The sequence below is a fragment of the Acinonyx jubatus genome, chromosome B4 (genome assembly GCF_027475565.1).
Source record: "Acinonyx jubatus isolate Ajub_Pintada_27869175 chromosome B4, VMU_Ajub_asm_v1.0, whole genome shotgun sequence".
Classification (NCBI taxonomy): domain Eukaryota; kingdom Metazoa; phylum Chordata; class Mammalia; order Carnivora; family Felidae; genus Acinonyx; species Acinonyx jubatus.
This window is the reverse complement of record NC_069387.1, coordinates 80989231-81008011: the sequence shown is the minus strand read 5'-3', so window position 1 is coordinate 81008011 and position 18781 is coordinate 80989231. Positions and strand designations below refer to the sequence as shown.

Below are 18781 nucleotides of genomic sequence, written 5' to 3'. Positions count from 1 at the left end.
CTGATTTATCAATGGGCCTCTTTGAAAATTACACTTAGAACACAGAATCCTTTAAGAGTGGTTTCACTCAAAAAGACGTGGTAGAACTGTTATATTTACAATGTATTACTATGGTTCTCTTACCCTTTTGGAGCTCCTCAGAAGGTGCTTAGAACATAGCAGGCTCTTAGTATTTATGGATTGACATACTATAGGACTAAGAGTTTAATTTTTTTGTAACCAATTGAAGTCCTGTGTTGTTTTCATGTGAATTATTGCTAACGTAGTTCTCTGCAGTTCTTTCTCAGACAGGCTCAAGCAATTTTTTAGGGAGAGGGTCAATCCAAATTGATCCAAACTGACCTCTTGGATTAATTCAGTCAATCCAAGTTACAGCACTTTCAGGTTTACTTGGTATTTCCGTGTGTTAATGTTGGTTAACAGGGCTTTTCATATTTTTATATAAATTTTTTAAATAAAACATAGCCCTTGAGTGTATCACTAGAGACCAGAAGTTTCTCTAACAAAATGCGCTAATCAACATTTACTACACAAAGATGTTGAGTTTTGACTCCGCCAAACTCTACCATTAACTGACCCATAATTATTCTCTTATCTGCAATGACTTAGCAGATGAGGAAGAGCAAAGCAGCCCTGCCATCTGGGGACAGGCCTGGCAGTGCTGGGCTTCGGGTTGTTAAGGGCTGACCTGGGCTCGCAGCTAGGAAATGATGTTCTCCTACTGGACACAATCTCATGAAACACCAACATCACACAATGGCACTCAGTGACTGTGATGAAGTGAGGCAAAAAAACCAAGATCACACTTCACAATTTTGTTTAAACACAAAACAAGGTCAGTGTGCAAGTCATGAAATAGCAAACATCCCCTTCTCCCAACTAATGGGTGACTGCTGCTTTATTACCAATTTCAGCTTCACTCTAGTCTGCTCTTTTCCTAGTTAAGATACCCAATCACAGAAGTATCCCTGCTTCCCTGACAGCACCCAGTGGAACCAAGCCCCACTTCCTTGAACCTTCCCCCAAATCACTTAACCAGAGTCCCAAGTCCTAAAAGTCCTTTCTAATGTCCCTTTGCTAGGCATGGGTCCCATGGCACACCCTCCATAACTGCAGTGAGCATTAAACCCAATTTGTTTGACTACAGGTGTATTCCTGGCAGTCTTTGGCTGGCATATGTTAATCAAGAAGATACAATGATTACAGTTTCCCAAATCTACCTCTTTAGAGATACTTGGCAAAAAAGAAAATAGTCAGGATTTGGCTGGGATGAACTCATGTTGGTATCTATCATCACATTTGTCTCTACTCATAAACCATCTCTTTTAATAATCCAGAACTGTGCCAGAAAAATCAACATTAAGTTTATCAATGTGTGGTTTCTAGAGTCCACACACAATATTTCAGTATTTGACCACTTCTAGTCTTTAGGCCTTTTCTTTTTTTTATGACCAGCCTTGACCGAGCATACCATCTCCAACCCCAGGTGTAACCTGAGTGATCAACCAGACAAAACAAGAGGTAGCAGCAGATATGATGGGGGAAGCACAACTCAGAACCATGTTCTGTATCCCAAATCCACTGTCTCATCAGACTAGATACCTGAGTTGTTTCCCCTACATCAACTACGAGCTGAGGAGGAACTGAGGTTTGGCTGCTGGGGTCCCTGGCCTTATGGACTCTTAATTGGATTTAAAACCTCTGTGGTTCTATATGGAGGCAAAGGGAAGAGATGAACCCTGAGGTTTGTGTCCCCAGGAGAACTTTCCTTTTCCCAGCACCTCCCAAGCCCTGAAGGCTTAAGGCATTGGTAACTGAGGAAGGGATGGGGTAAGAGGGGCATTAACTGTCATCAACCACTCAGAGAGCAACTGCCACCTGCCCTGCTGTTTGAATAAGGGATCTGTCAATACATATCCCATTCCCATTTCCCAGCACATCCACCCCTCCTTAGTACCTGCCCCCCTAAATGACCCCAGGAGCCCTGGTTACTAAGGTATCCTGGGAATAGTATCATGCAGATAGAAACCAGCAACAGATGGGACTATTTTTAAACTAGACTAGGTGGCTCCAATGCTTTTACCCCACAAAGCGCCGTTTAATTTTGCTCTGGGTCCCTACCCTTCACCTGGCCTCTGCCCAACCTTATCCAAGCTGTGTGAGGGTGGGGTCTTTATCCCATTTTGGCATGAGATATATTTACTGCTCTCATCTTCCACACAGTTTATCTAAGCAAGTTTTCACTGCCTCCATTTGTTAAAAATAATTCTTTTTTTATTTCTTTGGAAAGTGGTGGGCCCTGCCCTATGGATTTCCAAGCCAAGCCAAGGTAATGAATGCTCCCCTAGTCTTTGGACTGGAGTACTATGGTCCCCACCTTCCCTTGGGCCCAGGAACAGTTTCCTGTATTCTCCAACTCAACTAGGCCCCCAATTGTCTGAAGGCTCCTATTAGGCCTTCTCTCCTGGCCACCCACTTCCCAATCTCTCCTGGCTTTCCCTCTGGGCAGGGTTTTTTTGTTTTTGTTTTTTTTCTTCCAAAGCCAGTGCTGGAACCTGTGCTATGCAGAAGAGAGGACAAGACAAGGGATGTCCCCATCTTCCCATCAGGGTACATACGGCCCCTCAGTCAGTCCTTCCTCTCTGCTGGCTTCAGTCTGCACTCCTATGAAAGCCCCCTCTGTGAGGCTTGAAGGAAGATGGACAAGAGGACCCTCATAAAAGGGAGGTGAGAGAAAACAGACCAGCCCAACCCTTTCTCAGAAGCAAACTCCTTGTAGTCTCTTGTCCTAGTTCTTGAGTGAGCCCTTCAGACAGGGCCTGGGAGGGCTAGGCGAGTGGGTAAGGGCCCCTCGACCCCAGCCCTGGGAGGCTATACCAGGGGAGTGTCCATTAGCCCCATCAGTGTGGCATGGCTGTGATACGCATGCTCTGGGAAGCGATGGGGTAAGTCACCATGGGAGTGGTGGTGTGGCTCATTGTGATTCCTGCCAAGGGTTGGGCCATCGATACAGCCACTGGGGCCACAGGAGCCACAGATACAGCCACAGGAGCCATGGAGACAGGTGGGGGTGCCATTCCCTGGGCAATTGTTTGAGCCAGAGCAGCTGACAATGGCGTGATCTCTGGGTTCAAGTGTGGGGGTGGGGGTGGTGGAGCAGCAGGAGGTGCAGCATTAGTTGGGGGAGCAGCTGGAGCTCCAGTGGGGGCCACCAGTTCTTGCTGGGATACAGGGCGAGGCTGTAGAGCCTGGCTGCTGAGAGTAGTGTGAGTCTGGGCAATGCCATGGTTAAAAGTGGCAACAGTGCCCACAGTGGGGGCCAGAGTCTGCTCAGTTGCTGGTGCAGTAGAGCTCAGGGTCATGACCTTGGCCTGATTGCGGAACTGGGCATTTTGTTCCAGCAGTACCTCATTGGTGGCCAGCAGGTTGCTGACCTGCTTCTTAAGCTCCTCCACCCGCTTCCTGAGCATGGCATTCTCCTCCTCCAGCAGTCTGCACTCCACCCCTCGAGGTGGAGCCAAGCTATATTCATAGGATTCAAAATGGGGGCCATCCGGGGGGCAGCATCCACCTCGCCGGCGCTTGGGGCCTGGTTCATGGTCCTCAAAGCCCCTGTCAGGGAGGTCATAGATATCATAGAGGTCGTGACGTCGTCCTGGGGGGACTGGGCCTGTTGCACCACCACCACCACTGCCTCCTCCACCTCGAGCATCAAACTCAAAATCCCGCTGCAGGTGGCGAAACTTGCACTTGGCTCCTCTCTGGCAGTCACCCTTGAGAAAGTCACGGCAGATAGGGACCTCCTCTTTGCCATTCGGCAAGTCAGCTGGTGAAAGGCCCAGGCCGGCTGCCACTTTCTGCCTCAGCCGAGGGGGAAGCTCTCCTGTCTTCTTATAACCATCCTCATCCTCCTTGGAGCCATGGATGAATCGGCAGTTTGGGCGGCTACACTCCTTGTTCTGGAAGTCATGGCAGAAGATGAACTCATTTTTGCTCACTCCCAAGTTGGATACCTCACTCATGTCTGGATGACGATAGCGGCAACGCTTGCCTCGCTTGCATACATTCCTCAAGAAGTCTCTACAGATGGCATCTGAGCTGGCCCCGCCACTGCCTGCCCCTGCCCCACTGGTCTCCTCGCTGCCACCTCCTCCAGGGCCTCCACCGCTGTTCCCGGTGCCGTTGGCATAGCTGTCCCGGTCAGGCATTCTGGTCCCCCCCAACTCAGGGCTTTCTTCCTTTTCTTGCCACCCTTGGTGACCGCTAGGAAAGAGAAGAACTGTGTCAAACAGGTGTCTTCCAGAGAGGCCACACTCTTCCCAGCTACAGAGCAGGCAGTCCAGCAAGAGGCAGGCCAGACAGGCATGGCTTTGGAGATGGAAAATCTAAGGGATGAGAATTCTGGCTGGACTGGCTGGCTTGTCAGAAGTCCCTCCCAGGCTCTCATGCACCTGGTTGGGTCAGAATGATTCACACTAGCCTGACTAATGGAGGAGGGAGCTGGGGTGAAGCCACTTCATCTCACTAATGATGACAGGCCAAGGAGGGGGCAAGGAGAAAACAGTGTTGGGTTTTATTTCCCCTTCTGAGCTGACCTTATTAAAGTTGAGAAAGTGAAATTAAAACTGCTGTCTCAGTGTCTCAGTAGATTAGGAGGAGATTGGGAAGTGGCCAAGATGGGCTGGTGAGCTTACTAGGGCTGTGGATAACGGGACACTGCAGACAAAACTTCCCTTAACCCCTCTTCCATGGGATCTCAGGTGAGGGCACTCTAGACCCCAGGAAATCCTAAATGAAGAGACTGGTGTCACCAGCTTGATGGCAGTTCCTAAACCTATCATTTTTTAGTATTCTCTCCCAGCTCACCTCTGCTGTCAACACCAGTGTGGTCAGCTCCCTCCACTCCATTTCAGGGAGAAGGGGGTAGTTCTACAGCTGGGATCTCCACTTATACACCCCCAAAGGACAAAACCATTTGTAGTAAGGTCAAGGTGGGAGGAAGGAGTTAATTTCACAGGAACAAGTGACTTTTCTTTTCCCATTCTACAGCCCCCTCCTATTCCCCATTAGAAGATACCACTGACATCAAACCACACCATTCCTCACCCCATAAAGATCCTCTTTATTTATAGGCTCTATAAAAGCTTTTTAAGTCTCCTCTTTCCCAAGAGAGCTCTGGAATGTCAGTCCACTGCCCTGGTTCTAGCCCTCCCCTCTCCCCACCCCCAAGAAGACTGGGAGTCCCTGCCACCACGTGTTTGACCTCATAAGCCTTTCCTAAGCAGTGACCTGGCTCCCCCTGCTGTTCATATAGGAAAATTTCATATTGCTTCCCCTGGAGTATAAGGAAATCTTTCCTGGTTTCTTTGGTCTTCATTTCCCCCCAAGCACCTTCCCTACTGGCTTGACTTTGCCTTCAGAGGTCCCTAAAATGAACCAACCAGATAAGAGACCAGAGTTACAGAAGAATCTGTAAAAGGAGAAGGATCCTTTTCCTCCAAAGGCATGTAGTCCCCAAATAGAAACAATCAAGGAAGAAGAGTAGTAAAAAAGAAGATACAAACTTTTACTTAAAGGGAAATGACCCAGTGAAAAATAAATACCGTCTATCTAAGCTTGAACCATGCTGCAACTCCCACCAGAGGCAGATAATCAGCTATGATACTCCTCCCCACCCAATTCTTCCAGGATTGTTAGATACCTGAGGTAGCTCAGGTGAAGTCCGGGGCTCCTGTGGGTCTCCACCTCCACATCACTGCTGGGTTCTGAACAGGAAAAAACAAACAGAGTCTTGGTGGGAGAAGGGTAGGAACAGAGGCCTATGTTTGTAACAATAAAGAAGTCTGACTAAATGGCAAGAGCTCTGGGCACTTCCAAGATTCCCTCTGAGTTCAAACTGAATTTCACCTATCAAAGGGAATTGTCGGCAAGAAAAGTAAGAATATAGAACTAATCTGGGAGCCTAGGAGGATGGGTTGGAAAACCAGCCCTGAGTGAACAAAGGGGGAGGGGTACTCTGCCTCAAGATGAAGGAAGATGTGGGGATCAGAGCCCGGCCTAGGGTTGAGGTTAGTTAACTCCGAATGCGGAGTCGTGCAAGAGCAGCGACTGACAAGGCAATGGGATGGCTGATTAGACTTGGGGGCGGTGATTATGACGCTTCTCAACACCCCAGAGTTTGGAAAAGAAGTCCTAAGAGTTTTATGCAGCAAGTCTTCCAGCTTGCTAGGTTCTGTGCAGTGCGACTCGCGCTCAGCCGTGGACCAGGCGAAAAGGACACTAAGGGAGCACAAGTGAAGCGGAAAGGGGGGACTCCAGGTGACATCAAGCTGCGGGGATGGGCAGGGCTGTGACGTCACGGAGCTGGCGTTTGCTCGCGAAGCAGGGTCAGTCAGAAAAAGGGCTCGGCCCTGGGGCATGAGGAAGAACCAGCTCGGTCCTGGGGGGCCTTGTGTAGCCCAGCCGAGCCCAGCTGCTGGGCCGGCCCCGACTCCTCCCCTCCGGGCGCGGCCTCCACCTAAGTCTCCCGCCTCCCTCACCTGCCGCCGCCGCCGTAGTTGCTGCTGCCGCCTGCCGGTCCTCTAGCTTCGACAAAGAGCCGCCTACCCTATTGCCCTTCCGCTTCCTGCGGAAGAAATGACGCTCTAGCCACCAGACCCGGAACTACTCTATGGTGTGCGAAGTACTAGTGACTAGCCGCAGGAAGTTCCCAGCAAGCTTTGGGCGTCACCATAGCAACCGGACGCAACAGCACAGTAGCGCCTCAAAAGCGGAACTTAGTAACTTAGACTTAGGAAAGAGTAAGGGCAGCAGTGCCGTTTGCCCCTAACTTGGCCGCGAACCACCTTCAAACCTATCCCCTCGCTTATACTACACCCTTTCTGGGAAGTAAGGGCCACCCAGTATCTACCGACTCCAAGGGCTTGGGGACCAAATGTCGGCCAGGAACAGGAGTCACACCCCAGGCTGTAGCCTATGTAGCGCGCTCGAGGCTCTACAGCGTGGGTGTTCAAGAGGCCCTACTGCACTGACAGAGAATCCCCAGCCAATAAAAACCACGTAACAGACAAAACCATTTTTTTCTTCAGCTAAGACAGCAGAAGAGAAGATTTATTGTATACGTTTTGTTACATTCAGCCACACATGAAAACAGAATTAGTCCCGAAAGTCACAGGTCCAGAGCAACGGACCAAAAGGGACTTCTGATATGAACAAGGCGAGTCTCTCAAAGGTGGTCGTTGCGATCAGATGGCGATGGATGTTCTAGATCCACTGAATCAAGCTCTAGAAAGTAGGCATGCAGTCCAACAATTGGTACCAGCGTCCCTGGCCTCTGGCTTTCCTTATTTCTGCTCCTGTGGCTCCATGGGTGCACAAGCTAGCGGTTTACTTGGACCTCTGCCTCATCTTTCTTCTTTTACGCTTCAGCCTGAAAAGCAGACACGGGAATACATCTCCTGCCCACAAACCCGAGTTCAGTCTTTCCCTCCCATCTTAAATGTGCATCTAATACATGGGGTGTCAAAACGGACAAGTACTTCAGTTCTACTATCCTGCGTTCAATCCCCGACTATGCAAGTCAATGCTTATAACATTTTCACCTCAAGTTCTTTCAGATTTCTAAACCAAACGTTCCAAGTTTTGTCCAAGACACGCTACATTTCCCTCTTCCTGTGTTGGCCGGTCAAGTCTCAACATACCTGCGCATTCGCTTCTTCCTCCACTGCAACCCATCACAGCCAGAGGCAGAGAATAAAACAAGAGATTAGTTTTAATAAGAGATCTGGGCAGAGATGTGAAGGGCATTATTTAGAACCTGGCAGGTTCTTGACCAACTATGTAGGTATAGTCACAGTAAATCCAGCAATAATTTGGACTCCCACCCTCACCCGCCAAAATAGATATGAATCCCGCGTGCGCTTTTCTACTCCCGCCCTTTGTGCCCACAGTACTTACCCACCTCTTTTGCTTCTCCCCAAATTAGCCTTTCCTCTTCCGCTAGCTCTTGGGCACCCTTGAGAACCCAGCGGCTCGGGAACCATGGCGGACTTCCCTTGCCTAGTTGTCCCCTGCCCCCCACATCACTAATCTCTACTGCCTCAGCTTACTGCCAAGGACTGCTTACCTTAGCTCTCATGGCGGAGAGATTTCTACAGGTAAAGAGAAAAAAGCTACAGTTAGTTTCGTGTAATGATGGCAAGTGCAGAGATCGGATGTTAATGGATTGAGCACGGAATACAACACAAACAGCCCCAACACTCACCCAAGAAGATGGCGCTAAGGCGGAGAGAGCGCCAGAGGCCCGCCTACAGCTATTTAACAGGGAGCTGTGTCGTCATTTCCGTTATCTCACTTTTCCCTCCAGGGGCGGGGCTGCCTAAGAAGAGTAATAATGGCATTCAGCTCGTCTCAGGTGGCAGATTGATTGAATTAGGAGTTCTCTGGGAAGACATTTTGAATTTGAGTTACAAAATCCCCCTTCCCTCAGTTTTATTATGAAGATATTGTGTTGTTTCAGCGTGAGCACATATTTCCAATGTGGGTCCGAGAGGTGAAGACAAGCAAACAATAGCGACTTCCGCTTTCCCTCCCGCTGCTTCATGGGAGTTAGAGTTTCCTGGCTGCACCCTCCATTTTACTATGGTTACCTGCGGTCTATACAAAAATTCCTAATTTGTTTTACCGGTTTATTTTTAAATTGCTGCAGGGAGATTCTATCTCGTAACTTACGAAGGTCTTAAGATTCCAGAACGTGTAAGTGGGGAGTTGAGAAAGCCATCATACTACGAAGAGAGCTTTGTTACTTAGATGAACGCTTTTGCTTTCTCAGCTATAGTCTTTCCCCCGCGATACATGAGGCTGAATGCCACAAGATTTCTGGCTCAGTACATCTTGTTCAGAAAATACTTCAGGGCGCCTGAGTGGCTCAGTCGGATAAATGTCCGACTTCGGCTCAAGTCATGATCTCTCAGTCTGTGAGTTCGAGTCCGCGACCGGGTCTGTGCTGACAGCTCAGAGCTTGGAGCCTGCTTTGGATTCCGTGTCTCCCTCTCTGCCCCGGCCCCGCTCATGTTCTGTCTCTCTCAAAAATAAATAAATAAACATTAAAAAAAGAAAAATACTTCAGTGATTCTGCCTCTACTTAGGAGTTAAGATCAAACCAATGTACATACAGGAAGCAAGATCAACTGTCTTCTCTAGACTGAGAATATTTGGTGTTAAGATTGATCTTCCCAGTCTCATGGTATGGTCAGGTCAGAAGCACCCAGAAAAGATACTTGTGGATTTGGCTACGGGAAACTTGAGCTAGGAAGGATGAAAAAGAACAGTTTACCATAGACTTCACCTTACTTTAATAAGAGACTGTAAGGCTTTTCGTGACAATCCTTTTTTCATGGTTTTTTTATACAGCAACATTTCACTTTTTTTAACTCTGGAAAAAACGTACTTACAGCCCTCAGGGTGCCTGGATGGCTCAGTCAGTTAAGCATATTACTCTTGATCTAGGCTCAGGTAATGATCTCAAGATTCACGAGATCAGTACTGCTGAGGGGCTCTGCTCCGACAGTGTGGAGCCTGTTTGGGATTTTCTCTCGGCCCTCCTACTCGCTCTCTCAAAATAAACTTTAAAAATTAAAACTTCTAGGGCCCTCTTTCCAAGTGTTTAAGTAGTTCTAGTATTATCAGAATATAACAAGCTTTTGAAGTTAACTCCAGCAACATTTTACCAAGTCCACTAGGATCAGGATTTCACCTGTTGATTGCCCCTAACAGTAGACTCTTGAAAAACGCACGTTTGAACTGCATCGATACTTACACGTGTTTTTAAATATACACACAATGCTGTAAATTTCTCTTCCTCAGCATTTTCTTAACATCGTCTTTCTCTAACTTATTGTAATAAGAGTATACAATGCATATAACATATGAAATGTATTAATCAGCTGTTATCCTAAGGCTTCTGGGCCTAATACTAAAGGCATTCTTCCTGGTTTCCTAAATCAAGACAAACACTTCAATACGGTTTTATTTTTTGCAGTACACATTAATTGTCCTGAACAAATTGTCAGCAACAAGGGGTAAGTTTTTACTCAAAAAAACTTTAAAAGCTTTCATAAAAAATGTACTGTCCCAACCCACAGTATTTCTTTAGAACGGCAGAATATGGCAATATCGAAAACTAGTTCCAAATGACCATCACTTCAGTTGACATTTCCCCCATCTTTATCAAATAAGCACAGCACACAAAGGCACATGATTATGAGCAAATCCAAGTTTATTTTAACGCCATGTCATTTTCAACATGTTTAAAAACCTCATAAGTTAGCGGGAGCCCTAGTTCCCTGGGACAGCATGCCAGAGGTACCGAATTTCATCACCTTCCTCTCCAAACCCCTAGCAATTCATCCAATCCAAGTCCACAGCTTCAGAAAGCCAGGAGTTGTCTCTTCAGTCAGTCTGCTCCTCTGGTTCCTGGTCTTTCTTTCAGGGAGGGAAGTCAAAATATTTCAAACAGGGAACAAAACCACAGTTGAGCTTCCAGCTCAGGTGTCTAAGATGAAACAGGGGAACGCCCCCCCATCGACTCCAAAGAAATGGACAAGGTGGAGATGGATTACTTCTTTACAGCTTTGTGAAGACAAAAAGTCCTGCAGAACAAAAACGACTAAAGAGATTTACAAATGAGGATCCATTTGACAGATGAGAATCTCTTGGTAAATGCAGGCTCCAGCTCCTAAAAATGAGAGGGGCCTGACCAGTCTGGATCAGAAAGAAATCTGCCACACGTGAATAAAAACAATCTGGATATAGCTCCTCTTTATTTTGAGGCCTGATAAAATACCTGGGGAGAATGGGAAAAGAGAGGAACAAGCCCCAACAGATGGGAAAATGCTGACACCAGAGTGGTATAAAAAAATTTCAGCTGAGTTTTTAGTGGTGGCGGCTACTTTAGCCTTCTCCCTGTTCTGTTGTAGGGTCATAAACCTTGACCAAAGCAGAGAGTAGTAGAAAAAGGCTAGAAAGAGGGGCTTGAAGACGATGAATTTTGACTCCTGATTTTATTATTCAATTTCTCTTTTCTATTTAAAGTAGTCTTCGGTGGCTGGGAAGCCTGGCCTCCCAAGACCAGAGTCAGTTGGAGCTGGTTGTTGTTGGACAGGGAGTGGGGTAGGGACAGGGATGGGGGCAGGGAGATCCTGCTCTGCTGGCGGTCCTGGGTGGAGAAGACGAACTGCACTTCACAGAGCCTGGGGTGTGGTGGGAAAGGGATGAGGCAGGAGCGGCAAGCTGGGGAGATGGGACCCACCTCAGTCCCCAGCTTCATTCTCTTCTAATGTTTCCCCACTGGTGGCATTTTCTGCAGTCTTGGAGGCCTATATTCATGGAAAAGAGAGGAAGACTTATCAGTTTCCAACTACCTGGGGTAGTATCCAGGGTACCAAGGACAAAAATATCCTAATGCTCTAGGTCAAGGCTGAGGAAAGGGAAAGTAAGGATATACACATACACATATGCCCACCACAACACCCAGGAAGGTGGACTCAAGAGGGATCAAGTTCACCCTGCCAGAGACGGATAATCATACCTTCTTTTTTTTCTTTTTCTGGGTTTTCCGACTTGCAGAACTCTGGAGGAGGGCCTGGAAAATAGGAGGAGGAAGGAAAACAAATTTTGAGGAATGCTGAGGAAACACAAAATGTCTCTCTCAGTATCCCGGCCCTTTGCAGGACTTTGCTGACACCTCCTCCTCACTCCCAGGACACGTGCAATGTGTTCACCCCTTTCCGTCACACACTGACCTTTAGCTCTGCATCCTGGACCTCCATCTCAGACTTGTAAAGGTCAGGCTCAAAGGGACCACTAGTTATCCGCATGGGGCCATTGGGCATGAGCAGGACTGTAAATTTAAACTGGGCAACAAATTCACCTATGGAAGAAAGGAAGTGTTTTGATAAAATGTCCCCTTGTCATACTCCTTTTCTGTAAGCTAAAGCGGGGGACTGTAATCAGGGGCTCCAAAGTGAAACTCTCTTCTTAGGACTCACCCTCCTTCTCATAGAGAACATTAAATGGCTGCAGCAGTTCGTGTTTGGCACATTCCACCACACCCATGCGGGCCTTCTTCTCATCTTCAAATGCTCTGGGTGGTGGAAGACAAATTCAGGCATCCTTAACTCCCTATCAAGTAACATTTTCCTCAAGTTTTTAAATGTGTGTGGTCTAGGGAGTCAGACTGGTTCCAAGTACTGTTCTTGCTAAGTGCAGTAGTAGTACCTTAAAGTAAATGGCATGGCATCAAAACGCCTTTCGACCTCACTGAAGAAGGCACGTGAAGTTTTCATTTTCAGCCCATACTGTTTAGAAGGGTCTCGTTTGTAAATGGTGGTTCTCTGTCCTGCATCCTTGGCCTAAAAGAGTAAAAAGTTAGGTCACATTTGGGCTGGTGCTCTTAGAACACACCCTCAGTCACTCTTCTGTGCTAGCTCTGGTAAACTCTCCTCACCTTGCCCTCTCCTGAGCTGACAAGAACATCCACAGCATATACTTCGTGTACCTCAAATTCAGCCTTTTCATGGTCCTTCCTAAAAGGAATAGAAAGGGAACCATAAAAACAATAAGTAGTTCCTGGAGTCTGAAGTAAAAGAAGACAGACAAGAGTAAGCTGGGAGCATGAAGAAAATGTTCGTGACTAGACTCAGAGGGTGGAAAGCGAAGGGTGGAACTGGCACCTACTTCTGCTGGTCTGTGGGATTCTGGATAATGGTTTTCTCTCCATCGATGACATGCTGCTTCAACTGATGTGACAGCATACCTGAGGACAGGACAAAGCCATCTAGAACCCAAAAGGTTCCCAAATCCACCCACCTATGTAGGCTGATGAGGCAGGCAGTGAGGGAAAAGTGCCTATGAAAACTCAGGGGAGAAAAGGTTTTGGCTTACACTGTGCTAGAGTCAGAATGGATCTTCGAAGGAGCAAAATCCTTAATTCTACTAAACCACTCAGACCCTCAACCCTGTTATCTGAGGTCTCACCTTCTATTGGTGTGCAATTAAATGAGTGGGCAACTTTGTTCCAGGCTTCTGTCACTTGTGTGTTCTAGAAGTACAAGATCAAATAACAGGTGAGATATATAAAGGGGCCAATAAGCTCTCCACCATGAGAATGAAAAATATAAAAAACTGATAGTCCCAATACCCTCCATCAAGAGCAACGACTCTCATTGGTTTTTCATTTCAAGTTATTATCCCTACAGCTTAAAAACACCTTATGTTTGCATATCATTTTACAAAGTGCTTTCACAAAGATGGTCTAATTAGACAATTCTGAAAGGTGAATACAGCAGATCTATACCCCATATCCCGATTTAAAACATGAAGAAACTGAGGCACAGAAGGGTTAAGATATTCCCAGGTTTAAGCCAGTTAACTTGAAGAAACTGAGATAAACCCAGGTTTTCTAGTGATGAATCCAGTGCTTATTCCACAATATTTGTTGAGAGGGAACAGCAAACTCTGATTTTCCCCTTCTTACCTTTCAAACATGATCTGACCCCCACCTAAGCTACAGTTCTTTTTTTCTTTTAATTTTTTTTTTTTTAATCTTTATTTTTGAGAGAGAGACAGAGTGTGAGCAGGGGAGCAGAGACAGAGAGAGACGCAGAATCCGAAACAGGCTCCAGGCCCCAAGCTGCCAGCACAGAGCCCAACGCGGGGCTCGAACCCACGAACCATGAGATCATGACCTGAGCCAAAGTCAGACCCTCAACCGACTGAGCCACCCAGGTGCCCCTAAGCTACAGTTCTTAAACCAAATGAAAAATAAGTAATCATAACTAATATTATTAAGCCATATGCTAGGTACTGTACATGGATCATTTTAATTGTTACAACAACCCTATGATAATAAGTGACAATTTCATTTTTCCTATCTTGCGGATTAGGAAATTTGAACTCAAAAAGTTATTTTTAAACAGTAAGCATTGGCGATAGGGCAAGAATCCAGAAATTCCTGATGTATGTCATAACTATATAATAGCCAGTATACACCACCACCTTCCAGTGAAGATAACACAATTCTAAGTATATAAATAATCAACACGCAAAGTAATAAGAGCCAACACAAGTGCTTACTATGTGCCAGGTACTGTTCAAAATGCTTCATAACAACTGTATGAAGTAGGTATCGTTATAAGCAAACCAAGACAGAGGTTTAAGTAAAAATGACACAAACGAGTAACAATGGTGAAGTACAAACTAATTAAAAGAAGAATAAGAGAGAACAGAAATGAAAAAAAAGCAAAAGCAAAAGCAAAAAAAAAAAAGGGGGGGGGCAAGCTTTAAGTATTGAACAGGGTCCTGGAGACTGAAGTGTGAGAAAAAATGTCTCCATGCATAGCCTAAGATGTTAAATTATAGTAATTCACGATAGTTTATGATCCCTGGGCTTTCTAATATTGTCTTGCAAAAGCACAAAACTAACTTTTGGCCTCTCTCTGCCACCAGTTTAATGGTACTACTGTGATTTCTGTTATAAGCTTTTAAAATTGGGTTTTTGGGGGCACTTGCCTGGCTCAACTGGAAGGGCAAGTGACTTTGATCTTGGGGTTGTGAGTTTGAGCCCTACGTTTGGTGTAGGGATTAATTACACAAAGAATTAAAAAAAAAAAAACAGTTCTTAAAAAAAAGTTGGTTTTTTTTTACATTTGTGTTTTACTCTAAGTGATATCCCTCAAATTATTTTAGGAAAAGATGTACATCCAAAACACGAATAAGAGAGGACCTCTATAGGCTCCATGAGGAAAGGACCATATATCCCCAAACATCTGCATGTGAACTTATCTATGATAGTCTCTCAGAGTTAGTTGTGATCTCATAGCTTATGAGTTCAAGCCCCACAGGGGGGCTCACTGCTGTCTGCGCAGAGTCTGCTTTGGCGCTTGTGCAGATCCTTTGTCCCCCTCTTTGTCTCCCCCTCCTCCATCCGAACATGCACTCTCTCACTAAATAAATAAACATTTATATAAACAAGTTTATTTATTTCTGAGGGCGGGGGAGGGGAGAGAGAGACAGAGGATCTGAAGCAGGTCCTGCACTGTCAGCGTAGAGCCCAAAGCAGGGCTTGAACTGATGAACTGTGAAAATCTGACTGAGCTAAAGTCAGACACTTAACGAACTGAGCCACCCAGGTGCCCCAATACAACGAATTTTAAAGAGCTGTATGTTTTAGGGGCACCTGGCTGCCTCACTTAGTAGAGCATGCAACTCTTGACCTCACGGGCTTTTTTTTGAGCCCACTTTGGGGCTTTAAAAAGAAAGGGATGGGGGTGCCCGGGGTGGCTCAGTGACATCTCACTCTTTGTTTCAGCTCAGGTCATGATCTCATGGTTCATGAGTTTGAGCCCCATGGTGGCCTCCTTGCTCACAGTGCAGAGTTTGCTTGGAGTTCTCTCTCCCTCTTTCTCTGCCCCTACCCGACTGGTGCTCACTCTCTCTCAAAATAAATAAACTTAAAAGAAAAAAAGCTATTTTATACGGGGGCTGTAGGAGAAGGGGACAGTTCAATACAGAATAGCTATAAATGGCTAATGCTTCTTACATTCTATCAGGGTTTAGAACTGGACTAAACAGCTTACCTGGTTTCCAGGTTTGACCAGGCGCAGGGCAGCTTCAGCACAAAGGTGAGCTGCCTTAATGACATCTGCTTTCCGCCCTGTTACTTGGGTCCCCTGTAGATAAGGAAATGTAATCAGTACTCCCTGGAAAATCATTCTAACTGAGCTGGTCACTATGCAAGGCCAGCCAACACTTTTCTCCTTTTATTTCTCTAGGGACTCTCTCAAACTGTATATGGTGGTAAGGGTGGGAATAAGAAGCAGCAGCGTACCCTCCCCACAAGTGGAACAAAATTCAAAGCAGACCACCTACCTGAGCTACATCAACCACAAAAGTGTGAGCCACATTAGCAATGAAGCCATCCACATGGACCCCAAGGTCACTGAAAGGCAAGAGGAGAGCACAGCATTAGCAACTAGCACTATGCAAATGCTTAGGAAAAAGACAAGTGCTCTAAAATGGCTTAAGCTTACATTTTTACCAAGTCACCTTCCTTGAGAATATAGTCCTGGTCGCTCTTCAAAGGGGAGAAGTGACATACACAGTTATTTACTGAAATGCTGGTGGGAAAGGCAATACCTGTAAAGAGACAATCATCAGCCTTACTACCCTGCTGTCTCTCTCTCTCAATGTCTCTTTCGGAGCCCTGCTGCCCCTCGGAAAAATGGAAGGATTTTCTTCGGGTCTTGCCTGTTTAATCAGTTTGGATTGGGTAGGAAACTGCTTGTATCCCACCTGCCATTTCAAATTTCCAAATATCTCAACCAGAGCTTGGGTGGGGGTTACATCATTACAATAAAACAAACAGGACTGAGTAAGGGTCAAACTTGGGAAATTAGTGGGGGGATTGATTTTTTACCTTTCTTCATTTCTTTTTCTTTCTTGAAAATTTTCCCTGTCTCTTCCATAATCATGGCATCACCTTTCTCACACAGGCTCAGTACGGACACACCTGAGCAGGATGCTTCCACCAAAGACCGAAGTACCCCTGGGGACAGAATCCCACCATGTCAGCCCTGTATGTGTTGTCTAAGTTACCATCCAAACAATACCTAGAAGTTAGCGTTTGTAATATTCCTTAGTGCCATTGCCCAAGGCTGAAAGAGGGAACAAGTTTGTCTCTTGGAATATACCTACTTATAATCACTAAATTTCTACCTTCCTTTTCCTAAATAAAAAAGCCACACACCCTTCTCTCCCTATAGAATGTGACAACTGGGTAAACACCATCTGTCTCCCTAGTGAAGGGAGACTTTCCAAAGATACCAGTGGCGTGGTAGGACAGTTACGAACTTCAAGGGGGTTCTCACCTCAGCAAGGTGACCAACATACATGCAAAGCAGACTGGAAGAAATTTATAGGCGTCAGGAACAACAGGAAGATAGACACAGAATTGCTGACTCGAAGCTGATGCATTGTTAAATGCTACCTTCTTCCCTTCTCAGACACCCCAATTAGATGTTAGTAGTCTCAACCTGTGTAAAAGTATTTCCTCATCAACCGGTGTATAAACCAAAGGGACTTAATCTAAAGTTCCTGAGCTTCAAAGGCTCATGTCTTACAGCTTGTAGCACATCTCAAAGAGGTGTAAGACCTGAGTTTCAAACTAGTATCTGGGATCACAAGTGCCTCAGAAGTTATAAGTTGCAAGGGAAAAAATTTTTTTGATTCAAACCACTAATACTAAAAAGCACTCCAAATAAGGCACTATATTAAATGTTCATTTTGTTATAAAGCATTGTTCTGTTCACTGGATGCCCTCACCATGGCCTATCCTGAACTTCAGATTTGATTTTTGTGATCCAAGTCTTTGGAAGCATGAAAAACTCAGGTTTTCAGCCATAGGACCAAAGGGATCCTAAATACCTATCTTTACTGTCAAAACCATTTAAAAGCCCAAACACAAGCATTTTCTGTTCCCCTAATTGGGTTTTAAAGTGAAAAGGTAAATTGCAAAAAGAGAAAAAGGAAAGTGTGACATCTGCCAAGCTTGGCAGGCAGCTGCTGAGAAAGTCCCAGCACAGTGGTAATAAGGATGACTTCTGAGATGCTAAAATCAGCCCCCCACCCTCTTTTCAGTACCATTCACAAGACTGCCTAGTTGGGGTGAGAACCTCAAAACGCTCCTAGCGTTATCAAGTCCCTGAGATCAAATCTGACGGCTAAGGCTATCTGCACAGATTGTTGGTAGCAATAACTTCAAGAAAAGCCAGATATTATCTCCAAGAGTTGTGTTAGGAGCTCCAGGGGTGTCCTCCAACGATCCCTGAGCTGGCCCAAGAGGAGAAGGGGGCCCCACCAGCGAAGGAGTTGAAGTAAAAAACGAAAGACTCCAGCAAAGCACGTGGTAGGGAAGCTGGTGTCAGGGACTGTAGCAGAGGAAGGGAGCCGGCGATCCGCATGGGAACCCGGCAACACGTGCCGGCTGGGCTCTTGATGCCGGGGAGCCAAAACAAAATAGAGGGGCGCTTCCGTCGCCAACAGCTGGGCGCTTCCTTTTCGAGGTGGCCTCGCCGCTGGCAGAATAAGAGGCAGGGATCCGGACCGAAGGGTGAGGGGCAGAAGATGCGCCTTGCCTCTTGACTAACGGCCTAAGGTCGGAGCCGGCTGGGGGCCCTGCTCTGCGCTCTTCCCGGTCAGGGCCCCACACCTCCCCAGACTCCAGCCCAGGCCCAGCGGCTCAGGTCCCAGGCGCGACACGGAGTCTTCCCACCACGCCACCCACGGTGGACCGGCGCGGGGCCCTCAGCTGCTCACTCCGCATGACCCCACCGCTCCAGCCCCTCCGGGGCCAGCCCAGCACCGTCCCCTTTGCCTCCCCCTCTCAGCCTCGATCTCCGGACCCCCAAGGCCCGCACTCACGGTTGGCGATGTCGCCCCCCATCTTATACTTGGTCACAACCAGGTCCTCGGCGATAGTTTGCTCCTGCTGCTCGTCCTCGCCCGACATCTTCCCACTACCACCACCACCACTGCAGCCTCGTTCCTCCTGAGCCGCCGCCTCTGTCTTCCTTCCCAGCCGCAGGCTGTGCCTACAGCCCCTTCGATCCGCGAGGAAAGCGCGAGCGAAAGCGCGAGCTAGCCAGGGAGCGGGCGGGCGAGCGAGAGCGAGAAGCTACGAGCGCGCGGGCTGAAGCGCAAGGCACGCTGGGACAACGAGTCCCTT

General features: G+C 46.9%; 2 protein-coding genes across 3 annotated transcripts; both read right to left on the bottom strand.

Annotated features, from left to right (window-relative positions):
* Positions 1-800: 800 nt before the first annotated feature.
* Positions 801-6654, bottom strand: ZC3H10 (zinc finger CCCH-type containing 10). Of its 2 annotated transcripts, none has more exons than XM_015085127.3 (3): positions 6540-6654; positions 5702-5765; positions 801-4263 (listed from the first exon to the last, which is right to left on the bottom strand). In XM_015085127.3, exon 3 carries the CDS (start codon positions 4206-4208, stop codon positions 2901-2903), a length of 1308 nt encoding a protein of 435 aa, XP_014940613.1. In that variant the 5' UTR covers positions 4209-4263; positions 5702-5765; positions 6540-6654; the 3' UTR covers positions 801-2900. The 2 variants fall into 2 exon arrangements, with proteins under 2 accessions (XP_014940613.1, XP_014940614.1); XM_015085128.3 differs by lacking the exon at positions 6540-6654 and adding an exon at positions 6114-6496.
* Positions 6655-10258: 3604 nt separating this feature from the next.
* On the bottom strand, positions 10259-18756 carry PA2G4 (proliferation-associated 2G4). Its single transcript, XM_015085158.3, has 13 exons — positions 18478-18756; positions 16475-16603; positions 16089-16194; positions 15928-15997; positions 15636-15728; positions 13036-13099; positions 12736-12814; positions 12506-12584; positions 12277-12410; positions 12048-12142; positions 11802-11929; positions 11588-11641; positions 10259-11375 (listed from the first exon to the last, which is right to left on the bottom strand). The coding sequence occupies exons 1-13, from the start codon at positions 18563-18565 to the stop codon at positions 11310-11312; spliced, it is 1185 nt and encodes a 394-aa protein (XP_014940644.1). The 5' UTR covers positions 18566-18756; the 3' UTR covers positions 10259-11309.
* Between the last annotated feature and the right edge of the window lie 25 nt (positions 18757-18781).